At 50.4% G+C, this 15526-nt stretch overlaps 1 protein-coding gene across 1 annotated transcript; it reads right to left on the bottom strand.

The window, feature by feature from the left end:
• Positions 1–987: 987 nt before the first annotated feature.
• On the bottom strand, positions 988–11560 carry Rnf122 (ring finger protein 122). Its single transcript, XM_010604436.2, has 6 exons — positions 11404–11560; positions 9616–9772; positions 4508–4553; positions 4243–4284; positions 2287–2369; positions 988–2029 (listed from the first exon to the last, which is right to left on the bottom strand). Exons 1-6 carry the CDS (start codon positions 11558–11560, stop codon positions 1915–1917), a joined length of 600 nt encoding a protein of 199 aa, XP_010602738.2. The 3' UTR covers positions 988–1914.
• Positions 11561–15526: the final 3966 nt, after the last annotated feature.

Raw genomic sequence — 15526 nt, 5'->3', positions numbered from 1 at the left:
CAGGTGCCCCAGCTGCGCTTCCGGGGCGTCCACGAGTACAAACCGCCGTATTCCCCACACTCCTCCCGACTCGTGGGGACCAGGCGCTCCTCCTGCGCAGCCAACGCACAGCGCGCTGCACTTCGCTCAGCACAGGCTCCTCCCGAGCTCTACGCCCAGGAGGACTTGCTCCCCACTTGGCCACCGGCCTCTACCTGTTCCACCAAGCGTGGGGGAACAGGGAGCCCCTGCTTCGTGTTCATACAGTGAGAGCCAGGAAAGGCTCTCCTCACACTCCCAGTCCACTCAAGTTGTGGGCTAGCATGTGCCAGCCAGTGAGTGACAGCTACCAGGTAAGAAAGCAGCAAAAGGTCCGGCTTCTCTGGTAAGCAGCCTAAACCTTTAGTTGTCAGGACAGACAGCTACAAGTACAATCGTATTAGTTCTGAGCTTGAGTGCAGTCAATGTGCCTGAAACATTAACTTTCTTTAAAATATTCTAGAAGTCTGACAAGTGAGCTTAGCTAAGTAAGTTTCTCCTGTACACAGGTATTAGTCTTAACCTATGTTATGCAAGTATGAATCTATTATCAATTAAAAAAACTTCTTTTTGAGATGGGGTCCCAGGCTGGTGTCTTAACTCCTGAACTCAAGGGAGCCTCCTTCCTCAACCTCCCTAGTGCTGGAATTACAGGCATGCACCACCATACCTGGATAATTTTAAGTTTAACAACATATGAGTGTGGTGGCACACCTGCAACCCGAGCTATTGAGGAGGGTCAGGCACAATGACAACCTCTACACCAACCTGGGCAACCTAGCAAGACCCTGGCGTAACTTAAAAAACAAACAAATAAAAAGCGACTAGGATCACCTCTATGCATGTGTCTGATTTTGGTAGGAGAAAGCAGGAAGAGGCAGTTAGAGAACTTTGTTCCCTTTACTGTCAGAGAAACCAACAGGCAGAGCCACAACCACAGGCAAATTGATTAGACAAAATTGTTATTAAATTTAATTTTCTTTAAATACATATCTTTCTTCCACCCTCACCCACTCTGGGAAGGAAGGGACACCTCCTACCCTCGCCACTGCAGGAAATCCCATGGGTAAAGCCTGAGATGGTGAGGATGGAGTATAAAAATACTATTTACAAAGGGGGCCCAGGTATCCGTTGATACTGTGAATTCCAACACTCCTGTCCTTGGGCCCCTTTCACTCCTTTAGAAAAAGCCCCTGGGAAGCAGTTGACCGGATAATAGGCCTTCCGCTGGAGGGCTCTCCAACCCCAACACGGAATAGGAAGCTCTGAAATAACTGAGGAAGAGGCAAGGGTGGGTAGACAGATAGCACCTCAGATCCTAGCAGGGGCAGGGATGGGCTCTGCATGCCTCTGCATTCAGCCCGCCTCTGTCCAACCTGTTTCACTAGGTCCCATGTAAACATTGACTGTTTTCCTTGTAGAGGTCCCTGTTCTCTACTTCCAGGGGAGGCGCCTGGTTCCTAGGTCTTTCCTTCCTTCCCTTGTATCCTTCCATGGAAGTAGGGAGGGGAGTGGAGGTTGTAGGTGGGGCAGAGCCAGCCCCACCCTGCCAGCTTGTCCTGGAAGTGGAAACTGAGGGAGGACAGTGTCCGTATCCATGGCCAGGTGAGGGTGGATTCCTTACCGGGCAGGAACAAGGCAGGAAGATGTCCAGTACTAGGGCACAGAAGTCTGGCTGGGTGAGGCCATAGGTACTGAGGGACAGGAAGGCTTGAGGAGACAGAAAGATGGGCAGGTCTGGCACTGGTCTCGTCCTTAGGGTGGGACACCAGCCCTGTGCCACACTCCCCTTCGGGTGACTGTGACGATCAGCATTCAACAGTCTTATTCATTGTGGCTGTCAGAGGGCCAGACACCCACAGAGCAAGAGGTCTTCGCGTCTCAGCACAGCAGTGCTCACACCAGCTCATCCAGTAAGATCCCGATGCTCTGAGCGGCCTCTGTGGGGCCGGCGATGGGCTTGTTGCACATGGGGCAGACACAGCGGACCTCCAGCCATTTCACTAGACACCTGTGAACAAAGCACTGCTATCTCTGGGAAGCTTCCCCAGGCCGCTACGGCTGTGTCTGAGTGCCCAGCTGCTTCTCAGAACAAGAACATCCCTATGCCTGCCCCAGCCCAACCCCTCTGGCTGGCTTGGTCTCCAAGCAAGACAGAATCTAGGGTATCACTGGCAAGTGGTAGACAGGGAGAAGGCCGGGACTGAAGGTTCTCTACGAGGCTCCCTGACTTCCCCACTGGCCAGCCATGACCACATCCCCACATACTTGCGGTGGAAGGCATGTTGGCACGGGAGCACGCCTAGCTCGGCCTTCCCCTTGAAGTCCTCCAGGCACACGGCACAGGTCTGCTGCGGAGAGAGGGAGGAAGGCCCATGAGGAGGCTGGCAAGAACCCACTCACCCACTCTGAGTGCAGTTACCTCATCCTCAGTCAAGAACACTAAGCTCTAGCCCAGTCTCCTCGGTCAGACAGAGAAATTTAGCCTTTCACCATACGTGGCTGCATAAATTTAAGTTAACCTAAAGATGACTTTATAAAGTTACCTCCTATCGCTTCTCGGCCTTTTGGCTAAGATCAAGTGTAAAGTTACCTCCTGCCTTGCACTGGCCACATTTATTTTTATTAAAAAGGTCTATTTAACAAAAATTTAATATGAAAAATGTGGCCAGGCATGCTAGCACGAGCCTGTAATCCCAGCACTCAGGTAGCTGGGGCAAGAAGACTGCAAGTTCAAGGCTACAGAGTGAGTTCAAGTCCAGCCTGGACTGTGTAGCAGGACCTTGCCTTAAAAAAACCAAAGGGTGGGGGGGATGGGCTAGAAGTGTGTGTAGGTCAGAAGAAAAGAATGTGCTCAGTGAGAGAGAGAGAGAGAGGGAGGGAGGGAGGAAGAAAAACAGGCATAGATAGGAAGAGAGGAGAGGGGAAAAGAAGAAAAGTCACGCCTTTTGGAGAGGGGACGTGAATTTCCCTGCCTAACAGCATCTACACTCATGCCAAGGGTTCAGTGTGATATTACTTCCTCAGGTTACCAGCATTGTGCTGCTACCCACAGCGGCAAGCTCCACACGTTCATGTGTCACAATTCATACAGGGGTCAGATCCTTACAGTGCTTCCTGGACACGTGATTTACAGGTGAAGTCCTTGACCATAATTATGTTCGACTTGGGACAGCGGGCTTTGCTCATGGCGTTGGCTGGCTCAGAGTTGCTTTGAAACCGAATCCACGGCCTCCCCCGTGCTCCAGTGGCAGCCGCACAGCCAATGTGCAGTCGCGACCTGTGGCTGATGGTGGCCGCGGGGGACGGTGTAGACAGAAAGCTCCCACGATCACAGGCGTTTCCACGGGAGGGGGTGCTGCTCTACAAGAATGGCTTTACATCTTTCTAGCTGAACACATCGGGCCCTTAGCAGTCAGAGCCCGAAATAAGGAAGAATGTGATGAATTGTGTCCTTCAAATCCAGGCTTAAGTCCCATATGGTTTTTGTTTTTGTTTTTTTGAGACAGGGTCTCACTATGTAGTCCAGGACAGCTTTGAACTCACTGTGTCACCCAGGATGAAGTCATGATCCTTCTGCCTCAGCCTGAGTGCTGGGATTATTGACGTGCTACCACGTCTGTCTAGGTCCGTAGATGCCCCAGATGAACTACTCTTGTGGAGAAAGGCTTAGAAAACACATGAACTTGCTGGATGTAAGCGTGGTCATCAAAACCAAGAAGAAACTGAGGCCCCGTCTAGGCAGTCTCATGCCTGGTGATGCTCACTCCCAGATGACCACAAACACTCTGATGAGGAATGTCCGTGCTTGTGGATGGAAGCCCAGGGAAATAAATGAAAGGTCAGAGTCAAGGGACCCCAGGAACTGCATATGCGTAATGAGGAAGAGCCATGGGAACGGGCCCCCTGGTCAGACCTGGTCTGTGAGGACGTGTGTGGGGAAAGGACTTGATTTTCTCTAGTGAGAAAGCAGGCCACAGGAGCTGGACGTGGAGACACTTAGCTGCAGTGTGCCCACAGCATGGAGTGGTGCGACCATCCTTTCGTTACAGCTTATGCCCAGCTGAAGTCCTGGGGCAGGTGTTACCCCTCATCATGATCCCTCTGTGTCCTGCTCTAGGCGGAGGAGTCCCTTTGAGGTGACCAAAGGCTTGGGCTGCGAGCTGGAGAAAGGCACTCCTACCGTAGCTGCTGGGGCCTCCCACTGCAGTCCCGGCCACTTACCCCGTAGAGCTGTAACTTCTTGGCATCACCTTTGAGCACCACCTGGGGAGCAGAGAGGTAGCGTGAGTCAGGAGGACCAAGCCTAGGAGTACTGGCCACTCAGAACAAGTCCAGCTGGAGGACAGGGACAGGAGCTGGCCTCAGCCAGGTTGAGAAGTGAGACCAAGGGGACTTCAGCCAGGGCAGCCTGGGCTTGCTCTCCTACCCGGCCCCATCGTGGCACCTGGTGAAGAAGCAGGCGTCAGGGAAAGAGGGAGAACCTTACCTCCTTATAGCCGTATCGTTCACTCTGTGCCTGGTTCCGGAGTTTGCTAGGGTACAAAGAAGAGAGAACAAGTTACTTTACTATTGCAGGAATAGTCATCAAAGCAGGTGAGACTGGCTAGCTGCCTGGGCTAAGCACAGGAGTGCTCGGCCTCTAAGCATCATGGGCATGGTTTGGACCTATAGCAGCCACCCAGTTGGCTAAGGACTAAGACTCTTGCTGACTCACTGCCAGGTCCCATACGCAGCTGGGAGCTTCTCCAGCAGAGCACTCCAAACAGCTTGTTTGATCTCCCTGTACTTTCCCACCAGGTAAATTCCTTCAGGCATCCAAACTAGATAGATCAACCATGTGTGCTTATAAGTGTACAGAGTTAGACAGGTGTAAGGGGATATTTCCACTCAGCCAGGGCAGCAGGATAAACAAGTCTCTGTTGACCATGAGGAATATTCAATCTGGAGAACACAGGTATTCGGGAACCAAAGCACACACTGCCCTTTGGTGCCAGGCAAACCACAGGCGATACCTTCCTGGTTTTCTCCTTTTCCCAGGCTGGTGGTCTGCATGTGGCCTCCCCCTCAATACCCAAAACATAGCATGGTGTTACTGACAGCAATGAACTAATGCCTCAGCGGGTACTCGCTCTGTGACACTTGGGCACCAACCTAGTCAAGTGACTGCTCGTTGAGCCAAACGGTTTAAAAGAGGAAGATTTGCCTTTGTAGATGAGGGAAATGAAGCCCAAAGAGGCTAAGTTATTTGCCGAAGACTTTCATAGAGCTACTTGGCAGCAGTACCTGGATTTAAATCAAAGTGTGTGATTAAAGAGCTCGTCCTCTTTACTAGAGGATGTGGCCCGCCCCCAACACAGCCCTGAGAATGTAATTCGATCTTGGGACATACCTACATTTCATTAAATCTGTGTCCCTCTGAATAGCTTATGATGCAAATGGCAGGAACCATAATTATGCACCGATATTGCACCTTTGTATTTCAGTGGAGTTGACTTTCTCTGAATTTGGCAGCTCCCTCCCTCCCTCCCTCCCTCCTTTTTTTTTTTTCCTTCCTTCCCCTTTCTCACTTGCAGCACTGGGGATTCAGTCTAGGCCTTCGGCACTGAGCTACATCCCCAGTACTTTTGCTCTGTAAATTGAGCCCAGGGTCTTGTCCGTGTTAAGCCCACAATCTGCCTCTGAGCTTGCAACCCTGATTTCTAACACAGGCCTGGGTTTTGGAAGAAACCACCCCAAACCAGTCAAATTAGAGTAGGGGCAGATTAGAAGCCAAATATAGTTCACTCACAGCCTCTTTTTACAGTGGTCACAAGCTAAGAATCTTTGAAAACAGAAGTTAATAACTCATAAAAATGAACTAACATTAATGAAAGAATTATATCTCATGACAAAAATATAAGGCCGGAGTGTAGCTCAGGGGTGCAGTGCTTGCCTAGCATGCTCAAGGCCTTAGGTTTTATCTAAACCACTAGAGGAAAAAAAAAAAAAGCAAACTTGAGTGTTTATTAATTGTTATCAGCACACAGCTGTGCTCAGTTTCCGCCGTACTATACACTAACAGAAGAACTGAGAGCTCGGGACCCGCGAAGCCTCAACTATTTACCATCAACCTTGTACTGAAGAATTAGGATCCAGGTGAGAAAGACAGAACCTGCCCCCTCCAGGACAGCCCGTGTCAAAGAGGGTGTGAAGATGCCTCAAGGGCACTGAGGAGGCTGAAACCTTCCCTGGGTTTGAGGAAGAAGCAGAAGATGGCACAGTGCAGAGCTGATAAGATCTGCCTGCCAGCCTCCTCACCTTTCCTCACAAGTCAGGAGGCCGCTGCTGTCCGGAAGTCCTGCCATGTGCCTGGGGCTGGGCAGCAGCATGTCCCACCGCCCCTTCCCTTTCTCTCGCCCTGCGCTTTCTGCTCAGGGCAGGCCTGGGCTAAAGGTCTAACCAGGGATCCCTCTGTCCTGTCTGTACCTTGGCAGAGGACTCCTCCTTGGCCCAGAACGGGCTTGCAGCGCAACATATACATCTCTACCCCATCCTGCAGATGAGAGGGACAGGGAGGACGGATCCCAAGCTGATGTCACTGTGACCTGCCTGACACTGAGCTGGGAGCCTTCTGTGGGAGAAAGACGTTGTTGCGCCACTTTGAGGCACAGGCAATGTAAATAAGGAAGTGGTGAAGAGCCTCTGACTGTGTGTTGCAGTTGTGGTAATTAAACTTGTGTTAGATGAACACTACCTCTGAGCTACATCCTTTTGGGAGTGGGGCTTGGGACAGGGTCTCACTGTGTAGTCTGCACTGACCTTGGCTGGCCTCAGACTTGCCTCCTGCCTGAACCTTTGGAGTACAGGTGTGCACCACTATGCCTGGCTGCTCCCTCCCATTGGTCTTTAATTCTGTCTGCGGAATGTCGAGTGCCACACAGCTTCAGAGGCTCAGCTGCCTCCCCTGCAGCGTGGCTCCCCGCCGTGTGGTGGGTGCAGTGCCTCTGTGACTGCAGCACCCTAGCGACCCTCTTCCTTCTGGTCTGGCGCTCTCCCTTTAATGGTTTCACCCAGGCATTCTTCAGAACACTCAGAATGAAAGCGTCAGACCTGCACCTTTGTCCTGTGTAAAGAATTCAGCTTAGGAAAGATGAGATCATGATGAAATGGGGCCCAAAAGCTTGCAAGGAAAACAGCAAAAGCAAAACCCTAGGTAATCCCAGCTGGGTACAAAGAGCCAGCCACTTTGGACAGGTGGCCTTCTCAGTTGTTGGCTGAGCAAAGCAACTAAAAATACCCTCATTTCAATGAGACCATTTCTAGCCACTGCCAGTGGGCTCTCCCTTTCCTCTTTTCCCTTTTAGAACAAACAATAATGCTGCCAGATCCTGAAGATAATTGTTCCTTTCCTGCCTATTTGTACTTCATCAGCCCCTCTGTCCTGCGCAGGGCAAAGGTCAGCTCTGTGGGGGCGGAGGAATAGGGGCAGCTGGCAATGGCAGCTGGCCTTGGCTGCGAGTTTACCAGGTCCAGAGCAGCAGTCATGGGCCTATTTTGGCTGAGGAGGAAACCAAGAAGCAGAGAGGAAGTGGCTTCTGTGCTTGTGTGTCTTTCTATATATAGGCATACATTCTACATACCAGTGAGCCCCTGTAGTCAGGGTCACTGGCTTTGCACAGGCTGCAGGACAAAGGCGCAGATTACTGCATAGGGACAGATGGTGCCGGCAGCACACAGTGGGGACAGCTTTCAGCATCATGAGGTGACCGCTCTGTTCTTTTACTCTGGCTAAATAAAGAGAAACCAGTCTGTGCCATATAGATCTCCAGCCTGTCCTCGGCAGGATCCAGTGCCCAGCCATCAGGCAGCGGCCACGGATCCCACAAGGACCCCTCTACTTCCCAAATGAGGATGAAGACTCCCAGAAGGCGAACATATGGATGGACTCTGGAGACCAGCTGATTGTTACCACACCAGCCCATCTCGGGTCTGTGTGGATGGATGACTTTGGGCAAAGCCCTTAACTGTCAGAGCATGAATGTCTTCATTTATACAGTGGGCCCACCCTGAAACTGTGGGCTTGTGCAGAGAATTAAGTGACCTAAATGGTTTACCAAATGCGAACCACAATGCTTGGCACACAGAAAAGTCCTTGGTGAGGGCAGCTGAAAACCTAAGGGCATGCCAAGTGGCACAGTTAGGAAGCAAACCCTGGTCACTTGGTGCCAGGGCAGTCTCTGGACATGCTACTTTGATTGCTTTTGGGGTTTGGCGTGCACACATGCACGTGTGTGCACGTGTGCAAAGGAGCCAAACAGGATTGGTTTTGCAGATTCTCCCACCCTCATCCTAATAAGCCTCTGGTATTTGCTATGTGTTCACATTTAGCCTTCGGGGAAGTAAGTGAATTACTCGATATGGGAGTTATAGGAAAAGGTCAGAGGACTCAGAAGTGCTTAAAGGAGAAAACTTAGGGTTCAGGGAAAGGGAGAGGAAGGGGAGAGAAGGAGAGATGCCAAGAATCCACCCTCATCTCCACTTAATAGTTAAATGCAAATTTTATAGTCAATTGTTCAAGAATAATTTTATACTCAGTTGTTCAAGTAAATCACTATCTTCTCTGCATAGGTCCCAGTCCTAGAAACTCTTGCGAAGTTCTGAGGTAGAAGAGGCCCAAGGTAGCAACTAGAACTTGGGAGCAAGGCCCAGAAGAATGTCTCCTTCCTCGAGCAAGCTCTTTCGGGCTCAGAGAACACAGACTGGCTGGCCTGGACTGGACTGGAGTGGATGTCTCTTTCCCCTCTTGCTGCTCCCCACCCGAAGCACTCACCCAGCAGGGTTCTCAGTAGAGAACCAGGACTCCTTTGCCTTGATCTTCTTAAGTGATTTGATCAGACCTTGGCCTAGACCCCAGCTGATGTCTACCCATGCATTTGGTAGTATGCGTGGTGGGGACAGAGACACAAGACTGCAAGGGCCAGGGATAGTCGACCCTTTCCGACACACAGTACAGTCCCACACCACTAGAAATTGCGGATACCAGCAGTCTACCCCAGGTACAACACTACTACCTGGATTCCCATTCTAAATACCATTTGTGCCCAAACACTTTTGCAGAAAACAGCCACGAGTTCCCAGGACTTCAACAGGCAGAAGAGCAACAGTTCTGGAGCTTGCCTCCCTCGGCCAAGCTCAAGTTCTTCCCAAGATCACTAAGAAATTAAATGTGACTCGCATCTTTTGACATTACCTCGCCAGTATCAGCAAAGTTGACAAGGGGTTTCCCAGGAGGGCAAAGAAAGAAGCCAATGATACCCACCCATTCCTGGCTGCACAGAGGACATGAGTGGGGATGAGAGGGCCAGTTGGGGAGTCACTGGCTAAGTACTCAAGCCAGACAGCAATTCTAGACCTAGACGAAAGACAGAATGGTGACCTTTCGTGCTCTGGGACAACCTGATAGGCTGATGTAAATAGAATCACAAGTCCCAAAGGCCCAGAGAAGGGCAGGCCGAGTCGTGTCCTCCCAGCAGTGCTTGGGCATGAAGGTTAGTATCTGGCCCGGGCCTCCTCCCTCTGTGACACACTTCCCCAGGTTACTCAGTGTCCACCAACCTGATAAAATAGCAGCAGAAGATGAGGCTGAGCATGAAGACAAAGATGCCTGTGCCAAAGATGACCATATAGATGTTTAGCGGGAGGTCTTGGAAACTGATGGGTGGCATTGAGCAGGACTTGTTGGTGCTAACCAGTCCCAGGCCACAGAAACAACCTGTAAAGGAAGGGAAAAATAATATTAGAATTTACCACTGGGCTGATGACATCCTGTTGCAGCTGGAATGGCATGTTCTGAGCTCAGCCCCTCACTTAAGAGGCTGATATCTCAGCCCTAAGTCTTACTGGGTACATTATCTTAGGCAAATTATTTAACCAATCTGCAAAATGGAGCAGTATACGAAGTACTTAAAGGGGCCAAGGATTCAGGCAATGGGCAAAAAATGGGAAAACTCAGTTCTACGAGGTAGAAACCCCTGGAGTAGAGTAGCAAAATGAACAGACTTAGGTGAGAAAGTGTATTTTTTTTGGTTCCAACCCACCTCCTTCTGGTTAGCTGTGATGACCTTTAAGAAGTCACCTCTCTAAGCATCACTTTGTCATAGGAAAATGAGCAAAATTTAGGACTGAAAACGGTGTTGCAAGAAATAGGCCGTGAAATTACAAAGTGCATTTGCAAAGATCATTTGTCACTATTAAGCCACTCGCTCCAGAAGACAAGTTGTGCCAGGACTAGAATAGAAATTGTTCACTTCAAGACAAGGTTGGCACTCCAGAAAGCCTAAACGGGAGCTGGGGGTAGGTAGCCACAGATTCCCTTCCTGTCCGGCTGCCCCTCTCTACTCAAAACCCACAGTGGTAATGGCAGCCCCTGGGAGTTTGTTGGAAAAGCAGAATCACAGGCCCACAGCAGACTCAACGAATCAGGGCAGACGTTCCAACAAGGCCTGCAAGTGATAGCTCCGCAGTCAAGAGAAGCACTGGCCTGCCACTGGACACTTCCCCTCTCACAGGGCTGGGGACAGATTCCGAATGGTCCTTTTAGTGCTGAGGTCATTAACCCCTTGCCAGTAGTTGGTGTTGAGGTGGGTATGCGACCGGGTTCTGGGCAAGGGAACAAGAGAAGTTCTGCTTAAAAAGATTTTCTTATCGCCATGTCTCCCAAGAAGGATGGGAGCCAAGTGGTAGTTGGAAAGACAACAAACAGCCTGATGGAAAGCCAAAGGCGGTGGATGGCAGAGGAGAAAGGAAAGGGCAAAACCTCGATTAAACAGAATACACTGTAGCCACTGCATCCCAACCACATCTGCATTTTACCCATTCAAGCTATTTTTTGCTTATTTTTATAAGCAGATGGGGTCTTGCTATGTTGCCCAGTCTGGCCTGGAATTCCTAGGCTCAAGTGATCCTCCTATCTTAGCCTTTTGAGTAGCAGGGGCCACAGGAACACGCTTGGCTTCCAATTATATCTTTGTAATGTCACAGTAAAATGTTACTTCCCCGCCTACGAGAAAAAGACTCAGTCATTAAATAACCCGCCCACAGCCAAACAGCTAAGAAGGTCTGGCTCCCAAAGGTTCTCTGCACTCAGGCTCTGGGTTCTAGGCACTTTCCTTACATCTCGGTGAGAAGCCAGGACCTATTAAAACAGACCATAAAGTTCTACCTGACAATTACCAGTGCTTCCACAGCTCAGCAGAAGCCTGCCGGGGAGACTGGAAGTCAATTCCCACACAGCGAATCTCATTCCCTTCCCTCCTCACACCTGACGGGACCATCCTGCCCTTCCTGCCTGTTCCACACGGTGCCCCATTCTGCAGCCGCAAAGCCTTTCCAGACACTTATCACCTACTCCTGCTTCCTCAGGTGTCATCGCCTTTTCTGGTTCCTCCTCATTCCCCCCACACGTCTGACACCCCGTCGCGCTCCATTTATCGCCCACTCCCGTCCGGCTTCCGTCCAGGACGTGCTCGGCCCTGCTGGCTGTTGCCTCGCAATCTCCCATTCAGCATCGACAGCACTACATCTGTCGGGCCAGTCTCTTCATTCTTTTTCTTTTCGTGGTACTGGGGATTGCACCCAGAGCCTTTGCATGGAGCTACATCCCCAGCCCTATTTAATTTTTTGAGGCAGAGTCTCACTAATTTGCCAGGCTGAACTCAAACTTGTGAAGTCTCCCGCCTCGGTCCAAAGTTCTGGGATTATAGGAATGCACCGCCGTGGCAGGGACCTCGGTATTTCTTGCCCAGTCTTCTCTCCGTTTGCCTCCTCACCTTTCTGCATCACCCCTGGGTAGGGCTCCCTGTCCTTTCTGAAGCCTGCCAGCCCTGGTCTTGGTGATGGTCCAGGGAGGGAGCCTCCTCTTCGAGCGTTCCACAGCACCTACTACAATCGGTATCACTTGTACTGGCTCTTTCTCATCCACTGTCTTAAAGTGGCTGGTTGCACAGTGGTTAATTCTGAATCAAACATATATTAAATGCTGTGACAGATGCTAAGGGTAAGAAAGCACAGAAGAGTGACTGGATGACCTTATCATGTTGGATAGAAAAGAGGCACAAAGCTTAGCTTTGTGGTATAAAAAGTAAAGCACCAAGCCAGGCAGGGTGGTGCACAACTGCAATACTGGTACTCAGGAAGCTCAGGTAAAAGCATCACAAGTTCTCAAGCCTGGGCTGCACAGCAAATTCAAGGCCAGCTTAGACTGCATAGTGAGGCTCTGTCAAAAAGTACAAACAAAAGAAACACATACACTCTTCCTAGCAAGCCTAGACACTCCTGGATCTGAAGACACTGTTCTGGACTTCTGCATATTCTCTAGGGCTTAGCCCACTGTTTGGCTTCCTCAATAACTAGTTAGTGGATAAATAACTCCCCACTTTCTCAAAACAACCTGGGCCGTTTGGCAAAGTCTCCTGCTTAAAAATAAGAAGACTGATGTTTGGGAAAATTGCCCAGAAACTGACTTCAGCTAATAAATAACCAGTCAACTAATATGTATTGTTGAAGACCTGCTTTATGTAGTGACCCAGACACTGTGGAGAAGCAGAAAGTAAAAGAAGTTCTTATTCCAAAAAATTTTGATTAGGAGGGAAATTGAAGGGATAGCTACTAAACTTTGCTGTGCCCATCAGGAAGGCAAGGGCCTTCTAGGCTCCAGCAGAAGTTAGAAAGTTCTTTTCAGCATCCTTTCCCACTGAAATATTTACTCTGTTATGGCTTGTATTTAATGTCCTGGAAAAGCCTCATGCGGTCATAGGTTTTTGCAGAGATGTGTGGATCTAGAGTTGAAGCTGGAATTGATTCATGACTCAATGCTAGGCTCAAGGGCACTAGGATTAAGTGTGTGAGTGCTACCCATCCTAGGGTAATCTGAATAGGACAAGCCCACACCCCCAAGACTGTTAAATTCCCTCTAGGGATGGGTATGGTGGCACACACGCCATCTGGAAGCTGAGGCAGGAGGCTCCATGGTGAGTTCAAGTCCAGCCTGAACTACATAGTGAGACCTTGTCTCCAAAAAGACCAGCCCTTCAGTTTATACTGGAGGAGGGCTCAGGACTGCCCTCCTAGAAAACTGCATCTGAAAGGCCAGTGAGGCCTTTTGTCCCCACCTCCTCCCACAGCAACAGTTGGTGCTCCAAGGATGATAGCCACGGCCCGTTTGCCTGGGCTATTCCAGGTACCTTTCAGGAGTGGGATCCTGATATACTGTGTCCCAAGGAAGAACATTTTGTTTCCTCTTCTGCGAACTCACAGAGCTGCGGCAGCTACTGTTGCAGAGGGCAGGTACCCTGCGGGCACTTTGGCCACAGAAGTCCAGTTTATCTCTGCCATCTTTTCCTGTCCCACAGAGGCTTTCCCTGGGCCTCTGGGACTCAGAGGTACAGACAAGCTGGTGGGAAGAGCTTCACAGTTGAAAGAACACTATCCATTTGCCTGTATTACACCCTGAGTATCCCTTATTCAAAATGCTTCAGGGCCGGGGATTTAGCTCAGTGGTTCCACTGCCTGCCTCGAAAGTGCAAGGACCCGAGTTCGATCCCCGGTACCGAAAAAAAAAAAAAAAATCAAAATTCTTCAGACCAGAAGCGAATACCTGCCTCGAGTGCAAGGACCCGAGTTCGATCCCCGGTACCGAAAAAAAAAAAAAAAATCAAAATTCTTCAGACCAGAAGCGAATCAGATTTTGTATTTTTTCCTTCGGATTTTGGAATATTTGCATATAGATAATGGGAGTGGAGCCCAAATCTAAATATGAAATTCATTTATTTCATATTTGTCCAATGCATGTAGCCTGAAGGCAATTTTTAAATAATACAGATTTTATTTTAAATAATTTGGGGCATGCAACAGTTTCATGGTTTAGAATCTTTGCTTATGCTATCAGGTCAGCACTTCAAAAAGTTTCAGTCTTCCTTTAGACTGATTTTCTGATGAAGGATGCTCAGCCTGTACTATTGAACAGAAATGGAGAGAAAGCATACTGGCCAAAAGCTAACAATGGCGCTATTCTTCTAAAACTTATGAAAAATTAAAACGTGAGACAAGGGCTGGAGGTGTAGGCTGGGTACAGTGGTGGAGTGCGGGTTAGCATGAGCAAAGCCCTGGGTTCAATCCCCAGAACTGCAGAGGGGAAGGAAAAACAGTGAAAGATAAAGCAGCAAGACCCCCAGGGCTCTCGCTTCTATAAAAGCGGATGAAGGAAGAAGTCCAGCGGCGGCCACAGTGCCTTAGTCCTCCCTAACCCCATTCCATCGTCTCGACAACCTAGGAAAACCTTGACATCAGAGTGTCTCATCTCAGCTGGCAGCCTGCGAGCAGAATGACGTCAGAGAAGGGCTGGCCAAGAAAGACCAGCAGATCTGGGAACTGCCTCTCCTTCCCCACCACCGGGAATCTTTCCCAGATGCTGGGATGCACGTCCTTCCTCAACCCCACCCCTCCCCCATTGCCCGCCTATCACACACAGCTCAGTTCATTTTCAGGAAATTGGACCCGACTAGCAAAAGGAGGAAGAAGGGGGATGGAGGGCACTCATACACATGCTGCCCAAACGCTGCCTTAAAACAAAAGCCTCTTGAAATAATTAATCCAAGATCTGGCAGGAGTCTACTCTCAAGAATGGGTCCCCTCCCCACCAGCCGGCCTGCCGCACAAATATGGCCAGCTGCTTCCCGCCTCCCTCCGGACCCCTCCTTCTCAACTCTTCACGGGTTAGAAAAAGGGGACCAAGACGTTAAGACCACTGCGGGAGGGGTCTAAGGTTTTGAAACAACCCGTTCAGAAGGACTCTCCTTTTCAGGTAATTCGGGAGAATTCCGGTTCCCAGGGTAATCCGTATCACCTGAACGGCTAAAAAGCCTCAGGTGAGCTAACCCGATTTAGCAGCATAAGCCAGGCAAGGGGGTTGAGGCAGGGCAGGTGGTGGGGAGCTGTCTGCTTCAGGAGGTGCGGCCACCCCCTCGGCTCAGGAGGAAACCCCAAGCTCCTGCCAGGCCGGTCCCGCATCCCAAGGATAGCTGGGCATGGAGACATCTGCAAGGTTTTATCAACTCCATAAAGAGACGGTCTTTATCCGGCGTCTTCCACGGGCTCAACTTCCAACAAAGAGGCGGCCACCTCCACGCTCCGTCCCGCACGCTGCATTGTATACATATTTAAAATAGCCTGCAAAGTTTCAGGCCGGAGAACTTGAGCTCCCTCTAGGAGCTCCCAGCCAGAGCGCGGATGTAATGCTCCCTCACCACAACAAAGAACAGAGTTGGAGCGCACAAAGGCAGGAGAGCGGGGAGCAGAGCCGAACCGCCACACAAAGGTGGGGACCCGTGGCTCCCACGGCCCCGGCCTGCCATACGTTCGGAGGCGCCCGAGTTCAACGTGGATGGTTTCTAACTCCGCGCCGTGCAGAGCTGCGGGGCGCCAGGACGCCGCCGAGAAGCCGGGCAGAAGGGGGCGAGCGAGCAGGCTC

Source organism: Fukomys damarensis, unplaced genomic scaffold (genome assembly GCF_012274545.1).
Source record: "Fukomys damarensis isolate Sample0158 unplaced genomic scaffold, DMR_v1.0_HiC HiC_scaffold_18, whole genome shotgun sequence".
Taxonomy (NCBI): domain Eukaryota; kingdom Metazoa; phylum Chordata; class Mammalia; order Rodentia; family Bathyergidae; genus Fukomys; species Fukomys damarensis.
Note: the sequence above shows the minus strand (reverse complement) of the source record. Positions and strands in the feature narration are given on the sequence as shown.

What these genes read in the sequence shown, in the direction of transcription:
- Rnf122 (XM_010604436.2), bottom strand. Translation starts at nt 11,560, where the DNA reads ATGGGAGATTGCGAGGCAACAGCCAGCAGGGCCGAGCACGTCCTGGAC. An exon ending in TTCTGCTGCTATTTTATCAG is followed by an intron (nt 4,554 to 9,615) that starts GTTGGTGGACAC and finishes TTTGTACCCTAG; the next exon opens with CAAACTCCGGAACCAGGCAC. An exon ending in AGAAGTTACAGCTCTACGGG is followed by an intron (nt 2,370 to 4,242) that starts GTAAGTGGCCGG and finishes CTCTCTCCGCAG; the next exon opens with CAGACCTGTGCCGTGTGCCT.